This window comes from Microplitis mediator, chromosome 2 (genome assembly GCF_029852145.1).
Source record: "Microplitis mediator isolate UGA2020A chromosome 2, iyMicMedi2.1, whole genome shotgun sequence".
NCBI classification, from domain to species: domain Eukaryota; kingdom Metazoa; phylum Arthropoda; class Insecta; order Hymenoptera; family Braconidae; genus Microplitis; species Microplitis mediator.
The window spans coordinates 2,785,654-2,812,036 of NC_079970.1; the positions used below are offsets into that span (position 1 = coordinate 2,785,654).

A 26,383-nucleotide genomic window follows, 5' to 3' on the forward strand; every position below is an offset into this window, starting at 1 on the left:
ATTTCATTGGCATGTACACATAATTTTTTAATCATACATTAGGGTAACGTGGTAACGTAAGCGCCGTGATTGGTTTAGACATAGTCGGCTGATTTGAGCTGAGTGTAAAGGACAACTTGAGGTGCTCTATTATTTCCGGAATTGTACAGCGTCAATGGTCAAAACCCACTTGTTGCTCGACAAGACCACTCGACAACTTGCCTTCAATTATTCTTTATAAATAATTAATACTTAATACTTATCACTAATTATCATCGTGATTAATATCACCTGTAAGCTGTGTTAAAAGTATTTAATCATGAGTGAACCGTAAGTAGTAAAATAAGTATTTATTTTTATTTAAATTTTTAATTCTGTTAAATAATTGCCGAGTCATTGGCTCTGATTTTATTATTTTAATTATTTATTTTTAATTATTTTATGTGCAATGGCTCTCTAACCTCGTAATGGTGATCAAAAATGATACTGGAAGTAGCAGACATTAAAAAAATTAATTTTTTTTAAATAAGCAATTAAATTACTTGTAGGAAAAACTTAAAAATTTTTTACATCACGTTCTATAAATTTTATTTGCTTACCAGTAACTTGTTAATTAAAATTAAAAAATTTGCTGATGTCTGCTACTTTGATTATCATAATAAAATATGATGATGATGATGATGATTGATAATTATTTTGCTTTGTTATTTAGAACGGCAGATATCGCATTGATTGGACTGGCGGTAATGGGCCAAAATTTGATATTAAATATGAATGACCATGGGTTTGTGGTATGCGCCTACAATCGTACGACAGATAAAGTAAAGGCTTTCCTTGAAAATGAAGCCAAGGGAACTAAAGTTATTGGAGCATTTAGCCTAGAGGAAATGGTTAGCAAACTAAAGAAACCTAGACGTGTAATGTTGCTGGTAAAAGGTAACACTTGTCCTTGAAAATCTGACAGATCGTTTATTTTTACTGATAAATAATTTAAATAATTTTTTTTTATTAGCCGGGTCTGCTGTTGATGCGTTCATTGACAAGCTGATACCTCTATTGTCAGCTGGAGACATAATAATTGACGGTGGTAATTCTGATTACCGGGACACTGAGAGACGGACGATTGATTTGGAAAAACGGGGGCTTTATTACGTAGGAAGTGGAGTCAGTGGTGGAGAAGAAGGTGCCAGATATGGACCATCACTGATGCCTGGTGGAAATCCAAAGGCATGGCCGCATATCAAACCTATTTTTCAGGCTATTTGTGCTAAAGCAAATGGCGAGCCCTGCTGCGACTGGGTTGGAGAGACTGGAGCTGGACATTTTGTTAAAATGGTCCACAATGGTATTGAGTATGGTGACATGCAGTTAATTTGCGAGGCTTATCACATTATGAGAGACGCATTGCTGATGAATCCTGAAGAAATGGCGGGTGTGTTTGAACAGTGGAATAAAGGAAAACTGGATTCATTTTTAATTGAAATTACGCGTGATATTTTGAAGTTTAAAGATGAGAAAGGATTTTTGTTGGAGAGAATTCGTGATACTGCGGGTCAAAAAGGAACGGGTAAATTAACTGTAAATGCAGCTCTTGAGTATGGAGTACCGGTTACGCTTATTGCTGAGTCTGTTTTTGGAAGATTTATTTCAGCGTTACAAAGTGAAAGAATTGAAGCCAGCAGCGTTCTTGGCGGGCTATTGGATGTTTATAAAGGAGATAAAAAAGAATTCTTGAAGGATCTAGGTCAGGCATTGTATGCTGCTAAAATAATTTCATATGCTCAGGGATTCATGTTGATGAGAGAAGCTGCCAAAGTTAATAACTGGAACTTAAATTATGGAGGCATCGCTTTGATGTGGAGAGGTGGTTGCATCATCAGAAGGTAATTTATTTTAATTAATTATTTATTATCTTACCACTAAATATTAATAAATAAATCAATTTCAGTGCGTTCCTGGGTAACATTAAAGAAGCCTTTGATAAAAATCCAAAGCTCTCGAGTCTGCTGATGGACGACTTCTTCGCTCGAGCGATGAAAGAGTGTCACGTGAGCTTGAGAAAAATAGTATCAGCAATTGTTATGATTGGGATTCCAATGCCCGCACTTTCGAATGCCATCGCATTCTATGACTCATACAGAGCTAAGAAATTGCCCGCTAATTTGCTCCAGGCTCTGAGGGACTACTTTGGGGCCCACACTTACGAATTAATTGGCCAAGAGGGAGTTTTCGTCCACACAAACTGGACCGGCCGTGGTGGCAATGTCTCCGCATCCACTTACGACGCATAAAATAAATACTTAAAATTTTAATTCCAAGCACTTCAGTACAATAAAACTTTATGTTACTTTAACCGGTCAGCCTTCGCTATCTGAACTTGCAGACAAACAGATTTTTTTTACACATCAAATAGCTGACGAGCTGATGCAGACCAAACTGTGGAAATATTTAAGTCAATTACAGTAACACCAAAACTAAAGTTAACAATCACTGTACTCTCTTATAAGATTATTATTAAATAATAATTACTAAGTGTACTCTAAATAAAGTCCGAATGTATTAAATATTTTTGGTAATAAACTAGTATATAGATAAGGGATAATATATTTATTAAAAAATATTTTATAATTATCAATGAATAATAACATATATTTTTTGTTGCTAGATTTATTATTATTTTTTTTTTCTCATATTTAATATGTATTAATTACAAGGTCTAAGAATTACTTGAATTCAAAATCACAGTCTTAGTTGAAGAAATTGACAGCAGAAAATACTATCTGTTCTCTATCCATATAATTTTTTTTGTTTTTGTTATTAATATACATACATAGCTCGTCTCTGCGTGTGATACCTGATAAGTGTGTCTATTTACACAACATACAAAATAATGTATAACATGCGTGTACACACTCCTTACATACATACATATTTTTAAAAAATCAAAAACTTTATTCACTCCATTTTGTTTTTTTTTCTTTTGTGGTTTTTTTTTATAATTATGTACAATTATTAATTAACTTTTATTCGATAATTATATCAATAATAATAGTAATAATAATAATAATAATAATAATAATAATTATATTAAATTGGGAGCAAACGCCCGCACACGATATGCACTTACTTGTGCGTAAATAATTATTACGCTCGTGTTAATTATAACAATATAATAAAATGTCAGTAACACGAGGTGTGCTATAGAATAACATCTTCAATTAATCACGACGTATTATTTATAATAATCTTTTTTTTTATTTATTTATTTATTTATAAATCTAATTAAAAGCTAATAAAAATTTCATTGGCTCATTCTCATCATATAGACATTAATTTACATATTTTTTATTTTTTTAATTCTTTTACTCTGATAATAATTGCGTGTATAGAAACAATCAAAAAATACTAATCGTGATATATATTTTTACACACCGTTTTATTGATTGATTTATTTGTTTGTTTTTTTTAATTTATTTTTTTTTGTGTCAAATTTTAATTATCCTAAAATTTAGGGTAAAAGCATTTAAAATAATAATTATAATAATTTTTATTTATAATAAAAATATTTTTTGGATTAATTATTGCATAATTATTTAATAAATAGACTGACATAATTTGATTTTAAAATAAAATCGTTTTTCAAAAATCATTTTATTTTACCTCGATAAAATTGATGCAGAAATTGTGAACATTTTTTTTTTGACATTAAAAAAAAAATGTTAAGTATTAAAATTACAATTACTGATATTTTTCTGCATTACTAATTAATTGTGTTAATTAATTAATTTATAAATAAAAAAAAATTTATTTGTTTATTTAAAAAAAAATCGAAAGCAATCAACTAATGCCTTCACTTGGTAATTTAATAAAAAATTTATTTATTCATATATATATATTTTTTTTTCTAATAGAAATTATTTTGGAATGTAATAAATTTTCTTTACATTTAAATCGTGAATAAAAAATAAAAATAGTAAACATGAGTCTATCTATTAAACTAAAATATATTTATAATAATTAAAAATGATAAGTATTGTAAACTTTTTCGAGTAAAAGTATTATTTCTTTTGAGTTACGACATATGTACATCTAAAATAAACTATTTACACATTGGTAATAACAATTAAATTACATAAAACACACTAATTATTATTATTAATTTAACTACACGTACTTCGGTAAGATCAAAGTAATTAATTATTTTAAATAGATATTACGTTGATCGAGGGAGTATCTTTTAGTCCATTGTTCAATTGAATTTTTTTTTTTACAATTCAAATTTAATTTGTGATACTGGTCAGCCGACGTCTAATAATTTTTGTCTTTTTTTAAAACGATAAATTAAAAAAAAAAATAATTTAAAAAATTGCGTAGTTTTTTAAATTTCCTACATGTGCATATTTTTAATTTTTATTTTTTTGCAATTGATTCGTTGAAAAAAAAATCAAAAAATTTTTTATTGTCTGTCAACTTCCAGATCATATTTAATTTAACGTTTCTTTATTTTTTAATGCTGCCGAAAATAGCCGACGACTTAAAATTTGTGTTTTTAATTACAATGTCAATTGTCATCCTAAAATTTTTAAAAAATATACCCGATAAATTTTTTGAAAATTCTGCCTGTCAATATTTATTTCGTTTACTGAAAATAAATAAAAATTTTTAATGTCTGCTATTTCAGGTTCATTATTTAAAGTTTTTTAATTTTTTTTACTTCGTTAGTTAATTAGTTAGTTTCCTAATTATAACTCGGTGACTTTGGTTTACATGGGAATTATTCGAATTAAAATTTAGCCGATTCAATATAAACATGGCACGTCATTTGATTCACGCAATAAATGTTATATATTTGTTTAAATAATAATTATCATTATATTATTTAAGTCTTCTGTACGATCGACATTAAAAAGAAGAGCTAAAAATAATAATAATAATAATAATAAAAATAATAATTGTAATAAAATATATAATTAAAACGAAAGAAAAAAATGATAAATACGCTTAATGTTGCACATATTAATATGATAGACGCGAAACAATTTAATGTCTAACGTACTACATGTATATACATATATTTATGTATACATATATATATGCAGCATGCATGTAATGCAATACTGTAGTTGTAAAGGTGTTTTTTAGGCACCTGGAATGTTGTTATAATAATCTAACGTATTTATAATAATTGTAATAATAATAATAATAATGATTATCATTATTATGATAATAATAATTGAAGTAATTGTACATAATGACAATTATATTGATGACATTTATTTTAATTACCTTAATTATCTCTTGTCAAACGGTGATACAGGAAATTAATTGCTCATAAAGTTGACTGTACTGTAGCTGATCGCCACTAATTCTCCTCATTTTTATCCCTTTTTTTTCATGCTCCTCAAATTCACAAACCCGGAGTTCAATTTGTACTCCGCCGGGATATTCGAGGCTCAGACCACTGCCCTCAACTTCTTCGCGCGAAAATATAAAACCCTTTGGTGGAGCACGGGCGTCAATTATTTGTTTAACTCTGCCGAGAATAGCCTCGGAGTTAAGTCGACTTGATTCATTTGACAGAGTGACTTCAACTTCAGAAGGTATAGGTGAACTTAGAGGCCGACCGATTCCCCGTGTGATACTGGGCCGCGATGGATCACAAGGCTCGGATATTATGAAACTCGGTAAAAGATTATAGTGCGAGAGATTGTCTTCGAGAGAGTCGAGGGATGGTGAGGGAGAGAGCGGACAGCCGACTAAGGTCACTTGTCCACCCGAAACATCTGTTACTGATATTTGAGGTGGTACCTGTTTCAAATTCGTCATTGCTAATTATTTATTCGTCACTTAAATTTTTAAAATCAGTACAAGTAATACTTACTCTGGATATATCAACAGGATGTTCCTCTTGGATCATATCCAGTGCCGGACTGTTGCTTGGTGAATAACTTACTGGTGTTGTTGCTGGAGATCTGTGATGTCTCAATGGACTCAGATCCAAAGGCGCTGTTGGTGCTTGCGTTGGTGTTCCGTGAACTATACTACCTGGTACTGTCGCAGTTGTTAATCCACTGAGTCCTGTGGAAATAAAATAAACAAAATTACCCATAAGATTCGATCGTCTTTAAAAAACTCAAAAATTACCCTGAGTGATTGCCGCGACCCCTCGCTCATGAACGGGTGATCCGGGAATGCTTGCGGGACTGTGAGAAGGCGATGCGAGTCTCTGGAGCTGCTGGTACTCCTGCTGCAAGGCCTGGATCCCTGGTCCTGGTGGACACGAACCCTCAGACGCCCTCCTGACCGGGGAGTACCTCTCGGTGGTGACATGTGCGCTTGGTTCTTTGTATGAATCTCTGCCGCCTGCTGTGAATTTTTATAAAAGTCACAAACAGCGGCTAATGACTTTCAATGTGATTGATGTGATCATACCAATCTATCCTGAGACCATAAACATTCATAACAAGCACTAGTACTCAAGAATAATAGCGACAAATAATACAAAAAGTGCTCAAATTACCAACTCCTGCAGCAGGATAGAGTGAGGTTTTCCTCAGGTGCAGGGGACGTGGAGGTAAATCCCTTAAGTGCGAAGGCAGCAATCTTGATGGTACGTATGCCCTATTCATCCTAGCTTCCACCTCCATGACCAGTTCCGGGTTTATAACTACATGCATTTGTAAACCAACCAACAGGGAAGAGGCATTGCAGTGCAGCCGGTACAATAAAACCATGCAAAATCAAATTAAAAAAAAACCAAAAAAAAAAAAAAAAACAAATAAAAATGAGGCATGAGACAAATAATGATGATGATGACCAATGCTACGATGACAATGATGACTCCGCTGCTAATACGGGTCATAATATATGATTGTAAAAAACACTGGTCGTTATTGACAGGTGGAGTGTAATGATAATAAAAATAATAATAAATGTACACAAGTGAGTAGGTGCTAAACGAGTTGCCACTAAAAATTCCGCCAGATATAAACTAACTGGCATCCGATAATCCGATTAATAAATAACATTGACGGTTTTACGTAGATGTAGCTACATTTTAATTATTAACATCAGGGACGTTTATATATATGTGTATATATAAATATTTGCTAACACAATCACATTGGTGCAGATGTTTAATGATTTGTATTAAATTGTGTACCTGGCCGTTGCATTACTGCCGTCAGTCCACTTCGTCTTCGACGATCGCTGCCACCTGACGAGCTTCCAGTACTGCCGCCATTGCTGTCAGGACTTCCGCTTACACTCAGCGTTTGCGAGCACTGTCCCAATGAAGGACTACCGCTCTGTAAAAAATAATAATTATTGTTATTAACAATGAAACTATAAGTTTGCAAATGGATGATTGTTAAAAAAAATATAAAATATTGCGGTTTTTACAGATTGCAAGTGCTCTCTGCTGCCTGGATGACTCCATCCGCCCTCTTCGGCGTTACCACTTCCGTGTTGTTGTTGATAAAATACGTGGAGATTTGCGCCACCATCTGACGCTCTTCTTCCAAAAGTGCCTATTGTTATTTTTAAAAAATATAATATTTGTATTCAATATAAAAATTTTTAAATAAAATAAAATAATTACTGGCTCCCATGACTGGCGGTGGTTTCAACAGATGCTGGTCTTTGATTTGGAAATTTTGCGGAGGTTGATGCTGTACAAGGGGAAGATTTAAGGGCAAATTCGTTTGTGGCAGCACCTGGCCGTCGGCATTGCAATGCATCATAGGCACAAGACCGAGAGGCGGATAACCCGGCGTGTAACTTTGATAAGGATAAGGATAAGGCGATGGCGGCTGGTGTGCTGTATCACCGGGTCCGACAGTGTGTCTTCTCGTTGCGTGATACGGCACCTGTGTACCCAACGGCAAACAAAGTCCTGCTCTCTCTGAGTCTGTTTCCGACTCGGATTCCCCGAATTTCTCCAACTGGTGAGCGCCATCGGGCATGTAATCGCCCGGGAGATTTTGTATACTCGGTAAACTCGACATCGTTGATTCAAGACGATCTGCCAGCAAATGATAAATTGCAGACACATGATCAAAGGCATTTCCTTGGATAGACTGCAGCAACGTATCCGCGCTGAGTCCTGGCAGTCTCAACATATTTTCTATCACTACTTGATTAAGTGGAAGAGGATGCGTAGGCTCTGGACTACACCTACAAATAATTTATTTTGAATAAATATAAATACTTACGCCTACAAAATATTAACTTATTTTTATTAAATATCTATCTCTACATATATAGTAAATAAATACCCTCCAGGTTCAGGTTCCGTGACCCCATCACCGCCCATCCAGGGATGCGCGAGAATTTGCCTTATACTTAATCGTCGCTCAGGCTCCACCACCAACATATGCCTTATCAACTTTTCACACTCTACAAAATAATTATTATTATTCATTATTTTTATAACATATAACTTGAGCGCTAATGTGATAAGTGAATAAAAAAATAAAATAAATAAATCACCTGCTGACATGAAGAATGGTATTCTAAATTTTCCAGATATCACGACAGATCTCAATGACTTCATTGTCGGGCCGTCAAACGGCAATGCTCCACAAACCAGTACATATAAAACTACTCCTAAACTCTGTAAAATAAATAAATAAATAAATAAATAAATAATAGATAATTGTAAATCTTAGGAATTGGGACGAGGCTTCATGACAGAATTAAATAATTAATTACTTTAACGTTTCGTCAATTATCTATTATGTATCATGAACACGATTCAACAGCAACATGAATAAATAAATGAATCAATAGCTAATTTTTTATAAATAATTACTAGACATACCCAAACATCTGAACTTGGTCCATCATAATGTTTTCCTTCGAATATTTCAGGCGCCGCATAAGGAGGGGACCCGCACCAAGTACTGAGAGGCATACCCGGTGTATACTCATTACTGAATCCAAAATCAGCAAGTTTTATGTTATTGTCTGCATCAAGTAATAGATTCTCAGCCTAGAATGACAAAAAAATTAATTAAAATGAATGAATAAAATAAAAAAGTAGGCAACAAAAGAACCAACCTTAAGATCTCTATGAACTACACCATGTGTATGAAGATAATGAACCGCTAGGACAATTTGTTTGAAAATTCTTCTAGCTTCCGGCTCAGACATTCTGCCGTTTCTCACAAGATGATCAAATATTTCACCACCTGGTGCGTACTCCGTTACCAAATATATCATTTTCTCCGTTTCCATCACCTGGTACAATCTTATGATATGAGGGTGTCTCAGCCTTTTCATAATGTGGACTTCTCGAAATATTTTAGCTAGATTTTCCTCACTGAGCTTCGTCTTATCTATTATCTTAATGGCCACCTGTAACAATTACATTTTTTTTTACCACTTAAATTTTAAAAACAGAGTTTTTAAATAATATCAATATGACATTTAAAAAATTCCATACATGATTATTATTTTTCAAGAATTAGAATATAAAAAAAAGATATATATGGATATAAATTATTGTACTTTTTTTTTTTTACAGAGATTCAAATGATTAGATAAAGAGATATTAATGAGAAGTAATTTAAATTTTTACTCCAAACAACGTGATCCTGCCAATATTTACCCACTTAACAAAACTAATTTATAAATAAATATTTTATTAACAAAGTAGGATAAGTAAATAATAAAAAAATATGGTGACAAATAATATATAAGTATATTATTTTATTATTATTATTATTATTATTATTATTACTTCTAATTACCCACTAATATTAATAATCATGTGACGTAGACAAACAGTCGCGTAAAAATCTCTGAGTACTTCCGGTAACATTTACGGAGATTTCCATCATCATCATAATAATATAAATAAATAACGACTATAATAATAACAGAGTAAAATAATAAAAAATAATAAATATAATAATTAAATAATGAGCAGTAATTAGCGGTTGTAAAATAAAATATAAAAAAAGTAAATAGTAAAAAAAAAAGTCCTGTGAAAAAAAATGAATTTGGAGCAGGAATAAAAATATTCGGATTATTGTGACAGTCAATTGTCAAAAATTTTTTTTAACAATCAGGCGATTGATAAATAAATTAAAAAAATGATAATAATAAAATGTGACAGTTGAATAAAGAGTGAAAGGTTGATGGATTTTTATAACAGACAAACTCTCGTGATAGTACTCTAGATGTGAGTGAATTATGGACGATGATCCCGCGAGAAAAAATAAGGTCGTGTCTTACCTTTGATTTAGTAACGACATGTGTTGCCATTTTGACAACAGCGAAATTACCCTTGCCAATGGTTTTCTCCAATTCATAATAACCAACGCGTATAAGTTTATTAACGAAAAATTGCTGCGAAACCTCATTGTGCGACGTCGTCGCGGATGCCATTTTTTGATCACTTGACTCCTCTCCACTACCTCGACCCGTTGTCAATCACTTACTGACTAGTACTTTATTATTGCCACCAGAGGCGCTCTTTTGCTCAGCAGCTGCCGCCACCTGACGGACAATCAGAGTTTTAGTATATGCCATTTTTAAATTCGCGCGCGCTTTTCAAATTTCAAAACCCGCGGTAATTTAAAAAAATTATAGAATACAGTGATTTTATTTTATGAGTGAGACAAATTTAAAGCTATGAATAAATAGAGTAAATAATTTTAAAAAAAAATATTTATAAAAAATGCACATGAGTGTGAATGTAGCAGACATCAGACAAATTTAAAATTATAAATGAATAGAGTTAATAATTTAAAAAAAAATATTTATAAAAAATGCACTTATTAATTTGAAAATTTTTTAAATGCGCATTTTTAAAAATTTTATTTGAATAATTATTTACTCTACTTGTTAATAATGTGAAATTTGTCTGACATCTGCTACATTCACACTCATAAAATACACATTAATTTGAAATTTTTTAAATGCGCATTTTTTTAAAATTCTATTTTATTAATTATTTACTCTGTTTATTAATAATTTAAAATTTATCTGACATCTGCTACATTCACACTCATATTTTATATATGAATTTAAATTATTAATCAAACAACAATTGATGTTTACTTTTTATTATTGAAAAAAATTGCACATATACAATTTAAATTTGTTTATGTACTCATTAACCGACTACGATTGTTACTTAAAAATTGTTACAAACAGGTACAAAAACTACTCTACATTATTTATTTTATTATAATTAATGCCTTATTTAACTTAATTTTAATAAACATTTAATTGTAACTGTTTATTTATGTGATTAATTTATGTAATTGAAAATAATTATCCACTGGCAAGATTTAATTAATGCGATAAATTAAAAAATTCGTATTTTCTTTTTTTAACTATTTTATACAAGTCTTGTTTCTGTACTTCAGAGATCGATGGATTTTAAATGAGACTAAATAAAATTCTGACGTTATTACAATTCGTTTTTTTTCTTTCTATCATTTAAATTATAATTACATAAACATCTACTCTATTTAGTACAAAAGTGAAAAAAGAAAAAATAAAAATTACTGATATATTTACAAAAAAAAAAACTATCTATACAGATCATTAATTATTTACGACATACATTTTATCGGTGTACATGTAAGATGAAATTAATGATAATTACTTTGTTAAAAAAAATTCAAATCAGCAATAATAATTAAGATTATAAAGAATCCATACAATTGGTCCCTTACTTATTGCTTTCATACAGACTTAGTATATTAACAAAATGAATAATTACCACCGCAAATATATTTATACAATATATTCATTTGATTTTGAATTATATAAAAAAGATTTAAAAATTTAATATATAATATTTTAATATTTACTCATGTAAAATAATTATTGTTAATTTTTAATTAATAGATCAATTTTTAGCTTACAATGGAATCAATTAATTACAACTGATTTAATATTCTTACCATCAATTTATATTGACAGCTTATGATCCAATTACAAGTACGCTACACGTTGGTTGTTTTTGTCCATAAATTATATACATTTAATGTACAAAATTATCTTACTATTAATAATACGTTACGGTGCTCTAGTTATTCCTCACAATAAACACCTTTAGTTCTTATTGAACAAGAGCTTTCGGGTACTGTTTCATCCCCAACAAAATGATAATAATTATAAATGCACTCGAAATTAAATCTGTCGATATATCGCGTTACTAGTTCCAAAAAGACATATTTTTCTACGCTCTTTTGGCTTTAGGGATCTCCTTAGAACCAAAAGGATGTGTGATTTTTTTTTTTTACTACAACTACTCGTTTTGAGAACTTATTTTTAGCTCGAATATAAGCCAAAGATTGACAATGAAAAAAAAAATCATACGCCCTTTTGACTTTAGGAGCTGCCGAAAGCTAAAAAGACGTAGAAAAATGTAAGCCCTCTTGGAATTAATAACGCGATATTTTTATATATACTTTTTTTTCACTGTGAATCACAATGCAACCGCTCAATAATTTAAACAAAGTTTAAAAAAAATGACAGGACATCCGCAGTTACCATAAGACTCGGCTCAGTATTACAAACAAAATTATAATTATAATTATCAATTAATATTAATATACTCCGGACGCGTAACTCTATAAATCTAGATTTAGAGGTAATACACTATTCATATAAGTAATTACATACTTAAAAATAGAAAAAAGTTAACTTATTGTTATCACTACATATAATATTTAGTACATAAAAAAACTAACTTATTTTATTAGACTTTTATTATTCGATTGTTTTGTTTCACTGGCCTGAGCACTCTTAATTTGACCAATTAAATTTTTTACTACTAATTAAAGTTAAATACTTTAAAGATAATAATTTTTTTTCTTTTTTTTTTATAAAATTAAACAAAGTAAAAAAAATGTTGTTTGTTCTCATTTTTCTCTTTCGTTAAATTAATAACTTTATACAATTTAGAATCATCATCGACAATCTTTGACCCTTTGTACTTGTTTATCTGCGAGTCCTACCCATAAAAAAAGAATTTCTAGTCGCAAAAAATTTTTACTCGTTCTAATAAATTTTTTTCATTATGAATTGAAAATTTGTCGGGACTAGAAAAATTTTATTGCGCAAATAAATTATTTCTAGTCCCAAGAAAATTTCTGGTTTCAATTCATAATGAAAAGTTTTTATTGCGCCAAGAAATCCTTTTTTTCTGTGTACTATTTATTATTATTATTATACTTTAGGTATACGAGAATATGGAATATTGTTAATCCTATGATTTAGTTCAGTTGTTTTTTCTGTTTGTGTAAAAAAAAGTTATGTTACATCAGTCTGGTCAGTTAAGTGACCATCTATTGAGCTTAAGTTTTAAGTAGCGTATAAAAAATCTCCCAATCGAATTAATATTATTATTATTGTTATTGTTACGGGCGTAATAATTGTTGATTATTATCAATTAGCAACATGTAAGCAGTAGCGGCGTATTTGAATTGAGTTTTAAAAAATTATGTAATATATAAAATAATAATTTAAATAATAATATATTTAAATTGGCAGTTATGATCAAAAATACACACACGACATTGAAACAGATGAATTGATTTACAGTGAAATGTTGTGGACATATGTATACATAGGCAAATATATATACAAATATATGTACGTGGAAGAACATTTTGTGTGCGAACATATTAGTCTTGTTCTCTTTTAGTTCATTGCCCTCTTTCTCGGTCAAATTGACTCGGCTAAATCAATAGATTACGGTTATTAAACTGAAGGACACATTCGTTGACATCTAAACTTGCTTTACTCTCCCGGTCTCAAACTGTCAATGAACGCACTCGTTTTACAATATCTTTGTTAAAAAATTGTTCATTTTCATTTTTACATAATTATTAACCGAATAATTATAAACAATTTTTTTTATTCTATCATTTTTCTTTTCCTTCTTTATGCAATAAAGAGCATTCTCGGAAAGTGCCCCCACTTTTTAAAAATATTTAATTACTTTCAACTGTCAGCCGTATTAAAATTTTATTAATTAATTAAAAAAATAGTAAAAGCATTAATTGAAAAAAGAAAAGTTACAATTTCGCCGGAATATAGATTTTTAAAAAAATTACTTGCAGTTGCTATCAATTAGAAGTTAAATGCGAAATTTGACAAGTAAATTTTAGCCCGCAAAATTTGAAAATTCGAATTATAAAATTGCCTTTAACTTCTAATTGATATCAACTGTAAGTAATTTTTTTGTAATTAATACTTTAACTTTATTTCAATTAATTGATTTTATTTTAATACGATAATGACAATTCAGTCATTAAATATTTTTAAAAAGTGGGGGGGTATTGTCTGAGAATTATCTTAATTTTAAACAAATTTTTGTTCATGTAAAAAATCTGTAAAATTATATTTACACTTATTTAATATCGTAGAAAATGTTTCTTAAACTATTATCATTATAATTATTCTTATCGTTATTATTATTTTTTTTCCTGTGTATCAAAAATACACACAGCCTTTGTAGAAAAATATTAAACAATACCAAGTGCCTGAATAAAATTTTCTTTGCACTATGACTTCAAATCTGACTTTTTTAAGATTTTGATAGAAGATCAAGGGAGTGGGATCAAAATAAAAAAAAATTAAAAAAAAAATGTATTTATAATAAAAAAAAGTATTTAAATCTAAGAGATCTATTCAATCTTAAGAAACGCGCCGTTTGCAGCTCCTGTTCTGACGAGTAAAGGCGTTTTCCTACGGGACGTCGCTACAGATTGATACACGTAATTTCCTTGAATGGTTCCAGTCAATGTCTTTTGTCTCTTGGCACTGGGACTCAATTCATACTCATATGGTTCTTCCTTGGTAATATTAAACTGCATATGAAGAGCTTCTTTGTTGTCCTCAATGTCGATTTCATCGTACAAATGTTCAGTGATGTCAATGTCACAATCTTGACTGCTTTCATCATAACTATCAGTGACGGAATTTGCGGCGATATGTCCAAGTGATGGTTCATCATAAGTTGCATTATCTTCAGCAGTTTCATCACCCGAACTCTCTGTTTCTTCCGACAAATCGTCACCTCCACTTCCTGCGTATTTCATTTCGCCTCGTTCGAGAAGTTCTAAGTGATCGGGATATATCATGGCCTTTTTTATCGCCAGTGGATCTTTTCGTGACCATTTTTGTACTTCCTCGTCCATTTTTGCTATTTTTTGTGGATTTATCGCCCATAAGCAGCCTTTACGCTGGTTACCATTTCCCGCTGGTTTTTCTATTTTTTCAAAACATTTATTCAATGATAAATTGTGCCTTACTGAATTTTTCCAACCATTTGGCGCAGTTTTGAAGTACGGAAAATGTTCACTAAAATAGATTTAAAAATATGTATTTACTTGAATAAAATATTAATAATAATACAATAATTAGATTAAACAGAGAAAAGATAATGCGATTTATTTAATTAAATAATGTAGCAAGTAAATTTTTATTATATTTAATATTTGGACGAGAATATCGTACAGAGGATTTGTAAACAAAGAAACATGCTCAACATTTCTCGGGGGACTGTACCCCGACAGTGCGCACCTGGTGCCGCTTAGGGCCCCCTTTACAAAATGGCAGGCAGGCAGCTCTATACTGCTATACACTCGATCCCGAGCAGAGAATAAAGAAAGGACAATACTTTTCCCCCAGAACTGGCTCCCTTGTGCCCCTGAGTGAAGCGACCGCGTTTTTTTAACGTGCCCTACCCTTTTACTTCCTAAATTTATCTAAAACTTTTATAACTCAAAGGCACTAAGTGGCTTTTCCCGATTAAATATTGTAATGATAAGCGTTAGATAAATATAGACATGAAAAATAAAATAAAATAAAGCTATAAGTAAACATTTTGAATAAAAAATGCTTACCACATGAAATTATATATTTCAGATACTGGCAGCGAGCCCGTCTGGCTGTTCTTCAATGCCATTGCGATAAGACAAGAGTAGGAGTAGGCTGGTTTTGGATAAGGTTTCTCATCGTACTCGGCAATATTCAGAGTAAAATCTTTGTCCCTTTTCAAGGCTGAGTTTCCAGTTGTGCTCGGTGCTGTAATATGGACGTTGTTATTGTATATTTTTCTTACATGATGTTGTGTCTGGCCATTGGGACTGTGCCGTACGAGTTTCAAATTTCCAAGTCTAATTTGAGCCAACGAATCAACTTTCTGGCCATTTGTTATTTTATTGATTGCCTGGGGGGGTAATGTTTTGATGGTTGATACTGTTTTAACGTGGATCGGTTGCTGCTGCTGCTGCTGCTGGTGGTGATGATTATGCTGGGACTGATGCTGCTGCTGCTGCTGTTGTAATTGTTGCTGTTGTTGTTGTTTCAATTTAATTGCCCTTGCGGCGTTCATCATCATAGTCGCATCCTCCTGTTCTTCTTCAGATTCTTCTTCCTCTTCGTCATCATCCTCGTCTTCCTCGTCCTCTGTTTCGGTGATGTCATTCTCGTAATGCTCATTATCCGTTTCATTGCCAGTCTCGACATCATCATCAACTTCGACCTTTTCTTCTTTTATCTCATTCTTGATGGGAAATGAGAAATGTCGCCTTGCTTGCACGACTCCATTATTTATGATGTTATTATTATTGTTGATGTTATTGTTATTATTATTATTATTGTTATTATTACTATTACTGTTGTTATTATTACTAGTACTGTTGTTGTTGTTATTACTATTACTACTATTATTGTGTGGAGTTGGAGTTCGTGAAACCATGTGCGGCATCACAGAGTTCGGGTTCACCATTATCGATGCAACATCTCCACCGTTGAGGTCAAGGTTGAAATTACTATAACAAAAATAAAACAATAAATTAAACGATGGAATACAGAACAACCAAAAAACAAAATACAACAAAGTAAAATAATTATACGGTATTATGACTACAAGAAATTAAAATAAAATATTTATGTTGAATAGTAACTTTTGTTTATCAAAGCGGAAGTCGTTAAGAAACCCGCCAGGAACGTTAGTTCAGTGACCCGCCAGAGTTTAGAGAATTCATGAATTACGTCGCCAGGAGACGATCGATCGGCCACGTGGTTTTACGAACCGGGTCAGTAATCCGGGTTTTTATTTTAATATTCTTGTAATTTTTACTTTTTATTATTTATTGAAATATATATACATTTTTTGTTGACTTCCCACATGTCGACATGCAGATGCGCTGTAACTCACCTGTGAGAACTGTTGCTATTCCCGTTGAGCAGACTGGCCGATCCGAACCAGCTGTTCAAGTCACTTTGACATCCCACTGGATCATCGTCGAGTTCCAGCGGCGACAGATCGGTAAAATTGAACCCGAGTTCAGGGTGTCCACCAATAACACTGTCGACCTCGCATTTTATGTCAACATCAAGCATCTCCTGTAAGGATAGACTGTCCGCGCCAAGATAGTAATCCATTGTATTTGTGAGCCAAGGGTCCCTGACCGTTGGTCCCTGATCCAGCACAGCGCTGTGTCTGCTCTCAGTATCCAACATTCACTCGTCTGTAACGATAAAAGAACAATCATCATAATCATTGTCGCAATTATAAATAAAAGTGCAGCAAAAAAAAAAGTAATAATAAAATAAACATTTAAATAGTCGGGTATTTCTGTAGCATTATAAAGTCGGTATAATAACCAAGACCCTGAAGAGACAAGACTATAAAGTCTCGGTGCTTATGTAGTGACCTAAGAATATCTTGGGGATGGTAGTAGTATAGGGCAAGCTAGGTCTGGGATATAGTTTATCCATTGGGATAACGCTCTCGATGTCAGTGAACTGACGATAAAACGTTTTGCACTTATTCCTTGTTGTTGCTGTTTATGTATATATATATATAGACCGGCATTGGATTAATTCGACCTGTGTGATGTTGTGTCTATCCATGTTCAGCAGCACACTCTGAAAATCTAGCAACGCTGCTTCCTTAGACACAAGGGCAATAGATTCTCATCCAGTGATAGTTGAAGTAGAAGTAGAAGTAGAAGTAGAAGAAGAAGAAGTTTAAGTACGCGTGACCTCGCGTTTCTGCTGCTATGTATACTCGCTGGCAGCACACAGCTTTACATTGTGCTAGAGAAGTACATAGAGGGTCTTGAACCCACGGAGGAGAGCCCCAGAGCTCGGCTCGTGGGTGTGACTGACTCATAGTACTATAGGCGATTTACTATAGAATGTGTGTGCGACGTAGTAGTTTCCCCCTGTGTGTAGTAAGCGTACTCCACTCGCCGAGTCACTCGACAAGTCTCTCAACTCTCTGTATATACTCTCCTCCTTCTCTTTACTTCTTTCTCAATATATATCTTTTTACTTTTATACATACATACGTCTATATATATATATTTATTTTATTTTTTTTCGATTCCACTCCTTCCATTGGACTTCTCGACTGGCACAACAACATAACACAACACAGCGCAACGTGTTCACGACATAACGTGAACGTTGGGACGATACTATATGCTAAATAAACGACTTGACTGGATTCAATGAGTATCTACTACGCATACTAAATTATCAGCTGAAGAACTGACCCCGCACGTTCTTCTTGCCATTCTTTTAAACTCCATCCTCTACTGAACTTGCTCTCTTGTTATGTTCCCCCGATAATTCGCCGCTGACGCGGTCAATCAATCGATCCAATCCCGACAATTGACAGAGTCCGTGACAAAGAAATACGAGACCTTGAAATTAAACATATGAGGGGTATTTTTGGAGTCAGATATCATACAGTACATATAGATATACAAGTAGAGGAAAATGTTTTTCTTCCCCTCTTCGTATCTATCAGTACGGCTTAACGTCAAACATATATGTTCCATCAACGGATGGGATATAATAAATTGTTGGAATTCAAGTGACTAGCGATGGTAGAAGTGGTGGTTTTATTTCATCAGTGGTAAAAATTATGTCTTATACATGTATGTATATGTACATAAGAATATAAATATATATGTCTTGCCAGAGTTGATGAATAAAAGGGGTCTCAGTCTGCGGCGCGGCAAAATTTTTTTCCATCTCCCTCTTGTTCTTTACTCGCTCACTACTCGAGTACCAGCACTCTCGTTCAAAGCTATTTCTTTATCCATGTAGATTCAGCGTAGAGTGCATACGGCGCAACAAAACACGCGGTTTTACGAGACGGCGAGACTTTAATCGACCGAATGGACGAAAATAAAAATCAAACGTTTCAACGAGGGTCCCACATATGACAGAACGTCAAGGTTACCGTTCAAACTTTCCCAAATACTACCGAGTGCTCTATCTTGGGCGGGTTAAAAGACCACAGAGGTCCCAATCTATATCCAGGTCTCGAAAATCATCAAGTCAAACCCATCCCAAGTTATTCAAATTAAGTTTTTTATGTTTCAGCAGCACGCCGCGGTTACTATTATTACTATTATTATTATTACAATATTGATATGATAATAATATATGACGATGATAAATTTAATCGGTCGTTGAAACACGTGTTACCAGCGCGTTTCCATGAATCCCATGGCATATATTAATCTAAACGTAAGATCGAACTTGTTTCACGGTAAGGTGCACCTTCGCTTACCGATTTAAAAAATATATGGATATTCTTATGTACTGTAGGATGATGTGATAGGTAGGGTCACGGTAGCTGCACGAGAGACATCGACGAGGTTGACTGTCTCCGGCTGAAAGTTCCAGGGGCATGACGAACAGCGAATGACCTTGAAAAAAATAACTCCTGATGGGAAGAAGGGAATTCAATTTTAAATAAACTGAAACAGAGTAAGTATATATCGCACACGAGATCATCAACGAAGTAACATTACGTTTCCCCTTGTTGCTGCTATACACTCGTTTCGAGTTTCTGTCTTCCTTTATATATTTTTTTTATTTTGTTATCCCTTGTGCAGCCGTAATAATTAAAGACTATTATTTCGAATTGAGAATGGCTCAGTTATTAAAAAATATATATGTATATATATAATAAAAAAAAATAGGGGGTCAGACCATAGAATAAATTTAAAAGAATTTCTTTCGTTTCCGGGATCTCGGGCCTTTTTTTTCATCTAGTTCAGGGCTTCCAAGAAACCCGGGTCTATGGGTCCGTCCTTGAAGAACTTGGAAAGCCTCAAACTAAATCCTCAAAGCTCGCCGCATTGACAATGTGATGGCGATGAAGAGCTGGACAGCACCAGAGCATAAAGCACATACATATAAAGTTCGCGATGCGACATACTTGACATGGAAAAAAAAGCACATATAATATTCAAGTGTGTAGAGTAGTCCGAGACGAGCAGAGTGCCATTGATGGAGGAGACCACGATACGAGGAGGGTTTTTGTAAATACTCAGCAGAGCAGCAGCCGACCAGTCGCTTTCTTTCCTTCTTCATGTACCAGTGTCTCTCTCTGGGTCTTTCTTCTGTCCATCTTATCTTTCATTAGCTCTCTTTATTCCACTCGTTGGTTGGTTAGCTCGCTCGCTGGTTCGTGGCGAGAGGGATCACAGCAGAAACCGCCCGACGGTTTTCTTTGTGATCACCGAGAGCAGAGAACCGGTTTTCATTTGGTTCCGTGGGCCTTACGATGTAAACTGAACCGCGAAGTGGGTCTCTCTTGCCGTATTTTTATCGATCCTCGTAACACCAATGTGCCAAATTCCATCAAAGATTCAATTTTCGAGATCCCTACAACTCCAATATACTTATAAATATATATATAGAAATATACTCATTTCGATCATCGTAAATATTAATATATAATTTTATTATTACTTCAGTCCGAGCAAAAGGCTTCCTGTGATAATATAAAAGCTTCATGTTTCACCATGCAACCTTCAATCGTTCGTGCTAAATAATACAATCGAGGTCTCATGATGATCCGATTGCCGCGCAATTTTGGGTTTCGTGACTGAAAGAAAGGCCGAAGGGGGGAGGGGGCCACGAAGGAAAAAAAGAGCGGGACATTTGCAAATACCTGGGAGAACACCGGGCCTTCTTGGTGGACGAGGGGAAAAGCGGTGGCTAAAGGTGGTACAAAATTGAACGTTCCTTTGTTCGTAGCTGCCATTAGCCAGGTAAACGAAGGAACTCATACTTTATATATATATATATAAAGTAAAAAACGACCCGTCGTGGACAGGTGCGACGGAAGGAAAAATTTTCCAGTCTAACGGGCAACGATATCGAGTTCCTCGGACACAGTAGACCCAGCCGTCACTTTAAGAGTCAAGTGACATGACTCAAATGACGGACTAAAAATTAAGAGTGAACTCATCTGCTAAATTTAGATCTTGTTTTATTATGTCTTTTTTTTACTATACAGCAAAGCATACTTGATATTTTTTGTTTAAAGTCAAGTATGGTTAATTGAGTTTGAGAAAACTCAGTAAAGCATAAGACTTTTATAGACTATATGGAGTTTTGAGAAACGGAAGTGATGGCAGGGCAGCGCGGACTAAACAGAGGTGGTCTCACCTATCACTCGGTAGTTTTATGAGCCGGCACGCGAAGACTCTTTCCGCTTTTTAATATTCCTTCCAAGATCATTCCACTCCTTTTTCTACTCTGTTATTTTACAACTTTTTTCCCTTGAGTTATTTTTATCTTTCTCTTTATCATTTATTTAGCTCTAAGATCTACTACGAAACAAAGGGCATTACTTTCGGGTACTAGTTCAACCACTTTTTTTTTTTTTTTTTTTCCATGAAAAGCGTAAATTTTACAACGCGAGGTGTATTTAGGACCAAACAGCAGGTAGAAAAACCTATTGTTGTTTAGGGAAAAGTTTTTTTCTTAAGCATGAATTACAGCAGAGAAACTTTTCCGATTGTCATTCAACGGTGGAATACGAAAACTACCTGGAGTAAAGTGAGGTAGGTTTAGGTCCTCTATATAGTTCTAATTTACAATACTACGGCTCGCAGATTTTTAAAAATCTTCTTTAGCTTAAAGACAAATATTTCGATTTTAAAATTACTGAGTCAGCCTGTACTGTGCCTAGGCAGCCTAGCAGGTAATACCAGGCTGAGGATTCTGTTCACGTTTTGAAAGAGAAACTAGTCAAGATATAGTAGGCAGAATAGATTTTATACAGTATACCTACCTCAAGGGTCTACTCACTAAATATTTCATTTCATCCTCCAAACAATATTCATGGTCAAATATTTTTCTTTCTTTATTTTTTTGTTCAAAAACATGCGGGCGTTCGCATTTAGAATAGCTATTAAGTTTAACTTCCTTTATATAAAACTACGCTGGCATATTTTTTTAAAATTCAAACAATAATTTATTTTTAAATTTAAATAAAATATACAGAAAAATGTTTAAAAAATTTGAATAATAAATATTATTTATATTTAAAGTTATCTATACAAACATCTAGGAAAAAATTTAATACAAAAATAAGTGAGAAATATAAAAAAAACTAAAGAAAATAACATAGAAGGAAATTTACATTGAAACGAAAGGAGATTGAAATATTTAGCTCCTGGACCAAGCGACGGGATCTCTTTCCGGGGCGGTGAGTTCATACCCCTCGTCGTCTCGTTTCGCGAAGTATCGATCTGATATTCCCTACTACTATCGCCACTACCCTGTGAGGAAACATCGGGGGCTCGAATGAGTAAGAGAGCGAGTTACTAAAGGGAGAGACACGGGAATAGAAGAGGGGAGTGCAAAATTGCTACCCCTGTGTGCAGCCGCTTGCGCGAAACAGTCTGCACCCTTGTATGTCTCTTCACCCCGTCTCTTATTCTCCCACGGCCACTCTCAGGGATGGAATAAAGGGGAAGTATCTGCACACTTATCTGCAATAATATATACATACATATATATATATACATCATCAACATACACGCGAAACCCCTTGAAGGGGTTGCAGAGAGAAAATACATATACTAGGGGACGAGTAGATGCTTAGCACCGAAAAAACTTTTTCGATGAACGTTTTCAAACGTAATCGACGCCCCAGTAATTGTCTTTTCCTTCAGCAACGTCTTTCTAATTTATTATTTATGAAATAAAATTTCGACTGTCACTTGAACTATAAATCAATAAAATACTTTTATTATTAGAGGTAGTAATTAATTATTCATTACTGTCATTATTATTATTACTATCAGTATTACGATTTATGGCAACTATTTACACTACGAACTGCGAGTAACTGTGAGGTGGATTTAAATTAAATAACGAGAAGGCTTTAAATAAATTTGTTGTTAATTAAATTTATCAAGATAGCAAATAAAAGCGATCGAAAGTTTAGCAATGCGTGGGGACACGAGAAAGGAAGACGAGGAATAGATCGTCGAGAGTTCGCTGTGTTAATATATATATAGAGGGGAATTTTATGTTTTTTTTATTTCATTTGTCCCTACGTTACGTAATCATCAACTTCTTTAAAACTAACGGTTTCACTTAGTAATCAATTTTTGATTATCGTATCATCCGTAAATATTTTTTTCCCGCTCTAATTTTATTAGTCAATTTATTTAAATTAGAAATTTTATTGCGAGTTTTGCTGAGAGTAAGCCTGATTTTTTTTTTTTTTTTTAAATAAATTCAAAGACATTCTAATATCCACATTGTCCTTGTGAATTAACTAATGACTCTCTCGGCGGTTTTTTGTTGTGACCTCGGCAAGATTTGGCGCGCCGTTAGAAAATGTATAAATTCAAATGGTGAAAGTAACATTTTAAATATTTATACTTTAAATATTATACAGATTTTATAGTCAGTAAAAAAAATATAATTCATTGAGAATAAATATTTAATAAAATTACCAAGGACGAAAAAAATTCGAGCAGAGAAATGTGTTATACAAATGCGGAAGTTCCAGGAAATATATAAAGTAATAAAAAAAAGTAAAAGGAAAAAAAATATATATGAATGTATAAATGTATGAAGCGATAGCCGAGGGATGAGGGGAAGTTATTTTGGTCAAAGGGGATCTGGCCCGAAGGATATTTCCTGCGATGTACATATGGCGTAGGGGTCTGGTTGTGCTCACAGGACCGGGACCAAGAAGCAAGAGGGGAAGGTTTTAAGTTCCCAGAATGTTCTCACGGTCAAAAGTTTTCCCGCCTTCTCATTTATGCCGTTCTAGTGTTAAAAAAAAAATATTTAAAACAATTACTATAATTTAATTGGTTGAAATACTTAACACTCTTTTCTACGAATTAAATAATTTGTTATCCCATTATTATTTTTTAACATTTATTCCAACAATTCTTTAAATAACTCGAGGTATTTAACTAGCTGTTATTCAGACGTCGATTAAAGAAATTTAATCACGTGTTATTGGGTCTCAAGTTTGTCTTGTTTTAAATAATCTTCTGTCAACTTTGTTAACCAGCGGAAGTACTGTATGAAGAAAATCGATATTTAATAGTTAACGACTTATTTATACGTTCCAGCGAGTCATTTGATCTTAGCCCTAGTAAGTATAGTCGATGAGAACATCCGCCGTTTGCTTTTAAGTATGCTGATAAAAAAACTCAAGCACGTGCTTGTAGTAAAACAGTTAAATATTTCTCTTATCGATTAATCATTCAACATATTCAGCACCGCCACTAATTTAAAACAAATATAAGGCAACTAAAAAAATATTAATAGAGAACTGGAAAAAAAAATATTACCAAGTTGAGTAAAAAAAATAAATTAAAGCGAAATAATAAATAAAAAAAAAAATGATAATAATAATAAATAAAAAAAAAACATCTCAGGGTTAAATTTAATTCGAGATGAAGAGAAAGGAAGCAACGGTTTCCCGCTTAAAAATTGCCCTGCCCCGCGAGATCTCGCGGCACACAAGGGACTCGACGATCCGCAGAGGAAATGGAGAAATAAAAAAAATATTAAGTCAAAATTCTTTAGATGTTTCCTGCCGTCAAGGCGCGAACAGAGATGGTTGTCAACCGGTCGTCATGACTACACGAGATCATAGACCTTGACAATCATCGGAGTATATTCCCGCCTGAATTTTTTACTCGCGGTTTTTTTTTTTTTTTTAATTTTTTTATTCATAATCTCCACACGTTGTGTCGTGAGAGACAAAGACATGATACGAGACGAGCACTGTGTGGAATTTATAGGTTCGTTGCCGCGCAAACTTGACGTTCACTATTAATTTTTCACCAGTTCTACAATATATCACTTAATCGAATCATGCATGCCGATATATTTTCGGTTAAATAAATAATTCACGAGGTAGCAACACTAGGCGTTTCCTCGGGCACAAATAATAATAAATAAAAATAAAAATAAAAGAATAAAAAAAAAATAATCACTTGATTAAAACCGCCAGTCAATTTAACAAAAAACTCGGTTACAAGGAACACAAGCAGAAACACCCGCCTTTATTTTTTTAGTCGTGCACTTAATAAAAATGTAAACAAATGAATAATAATTTATAATAGATATGACATTAATAACCTACCGTAGTATATAACAATTAATAATTAATGTCGTTGTATTTATAATTTATGAAAACGTCACTTTCACTTGTTAAATATATATATGTATATAAATTAAATGTGAAAATAACGTGGTTTTTTTCGGCAGCAGCGATCATGTATAAACGGATCACCAACACAGGGTCCCCTTCACGGAACTGAAGTAACGTTGACGGTCTCGACTCGTGAACAAAGACCACGCACGATTTCAAATCTCATGACGTTCATTCGTTAAGCAACGTCACGTGGTCTTCCCGCCTATTCAGTATTGGCGGGCAATGAAATAGGGTGCGGAGGATGCTTTTAAATGATTACACTTTAGAAAAATAATATGTTAAATTAATGTTAAGTAACTGGAAAAGTCATCTTGTGATTTTTAAAATTTAATTTGACGTTTAAAATAATATTTTTTGATTTAAAATTAATTTAAAACCGGCTTGTTACCACTCTGAGACAGTTTACTCAAGTAAATAAACGGTGGCTCCGCCGGGGTCGAGACTCTATTCCCCTACCTTCCCCACACATAAAATGGCCGAGTCCTATTCAACATTTACAAATCACTATTTTAATTATTAATTACATTTTATTTTGTCAGATAATTATTTTATATATTATTTTATTTATATTTATTTTTTTATAGAAATAATTATTTTCACAACTTGCCGGTTTTTTTACTTTTAAATCTGACAGATATTCCAGTAGATTAGTGGACGAGTCCATTATTTCGCTCGAGGTAGGGACGGTTGTAGCAAAAAAAAAAGAGTGGGGAAAGTCTACGGGGATATAAATTTAAGCGGAGTAGTAGGGATACTATACTCCGTTAAGAATGAATTGTTATGATTGTACGATGTGTGTACAATTATCGTGGTAATATTACACTTACTCATTAAATATATTTCATGATATAACACTCTGATGATTTCTTCTACGAATAACACGATAGTATTTCATTCGCAGCACTTGCACGT

The 26,383-nt window shown here is 33.0% G+C and overlaps 3 protein-coding genes across 7 annotated transcripts; 1 reads left to right on the top strand and 2 right to left on the bottom strand.

Moving 5' to 3' along the window:
• The first annotated feature begins 60 nt into the window (after nt 1-60).
• On the top strand, nt 61-2,574 carry LOC130663289 (6-phosphogluconate dehydrogenase, decarboxylating). Its single transcript, XM_057462427.1, has 4 exons — nt 61-309; nt 692-915; nt 992-1,862; nt 1,928-2,574. Exons 1-4 carry the CDS (start codon nt 299-301, stop codon nt 2,268-2,270), a joined length of 1,449 nt encoding a protein of 482 aa, XP_057318410.1. The 5' UTR covers nt 61-298; the 3' UTR covers nt 2,271-2,574.
• Nucleotides 2,031-10,429, bottom strand: LOC130663285 (serine/threonine-protein kinase SIK3-like). Of its 5 annotated transcripts, XM_057462416.1 has the most exons (13): nt 10,219-10,429; nt 9,040-9,336; nt 8,801-8,971; nt 8,470-8,593; nt 8,256-8,376; nt 7,580-8,154; nt 7,381-7,508; nt 7,142-7,286; nt 6,500-6,646; nt 6,124-6,345; nt 5,861-6,057; nt 5,266-5,787; nt 2,031-4,894 (listed from the first exon to the last, which is right to left on the bottom strand). In XM_057462416.1, exons 1-12 carry the CDS (start codon nt 10,369-10,371, stop codon nt 5,281-5,283), a joined length of 2,787 nt encoding a protein of 928 aa, XP_057318399.1. In that variant the 5' UTR covers nt 10,372-10,429; the 3' UTR covers nt 2,031-4,894; nt 5,266-5,280. The 5 variants fall into 5 exon arrangements, with proteins under 5 accessions (XP_057318399.1, XP_057318400.1, XP_057318398.1 ...); XM_057462417.1 differs by having other exon boundaries at nt 2,031-5,787; nt 6,124-6,342; XM_057462415.1 differs by having other exon boundaries at nt 2,031-5,787.
• A 606-nt stretch (nt 10,430-11,035) lies between these two features.
• Nucleotides 11,036-26,321, bottom strand: LOC130663490 (protein kinase 4-like). Its single transcript, XM_057462741.1, has 4 exons — nt 25,400-26,321; nt 17,174-17,486; nt 15,855-16,784; nt 11,036-15,309 (listed from the first exon to the last, which is right to left on the bottom strand). Exons 2-4 carry the CDS (start codon nt 17,476-17,478, stop codon nt 14,634-14,636), a joined length of 1,911 nt encoding a protein of 636 aa, XP_057318724.1. The 5' UTR covers nt 17,479-17,486; nt 25,400-26,321; the 3' UTR covers nt 11,036-14,633.
• Nucleotides 26,322-26,383: the final 62 nt, after the last annotated feature.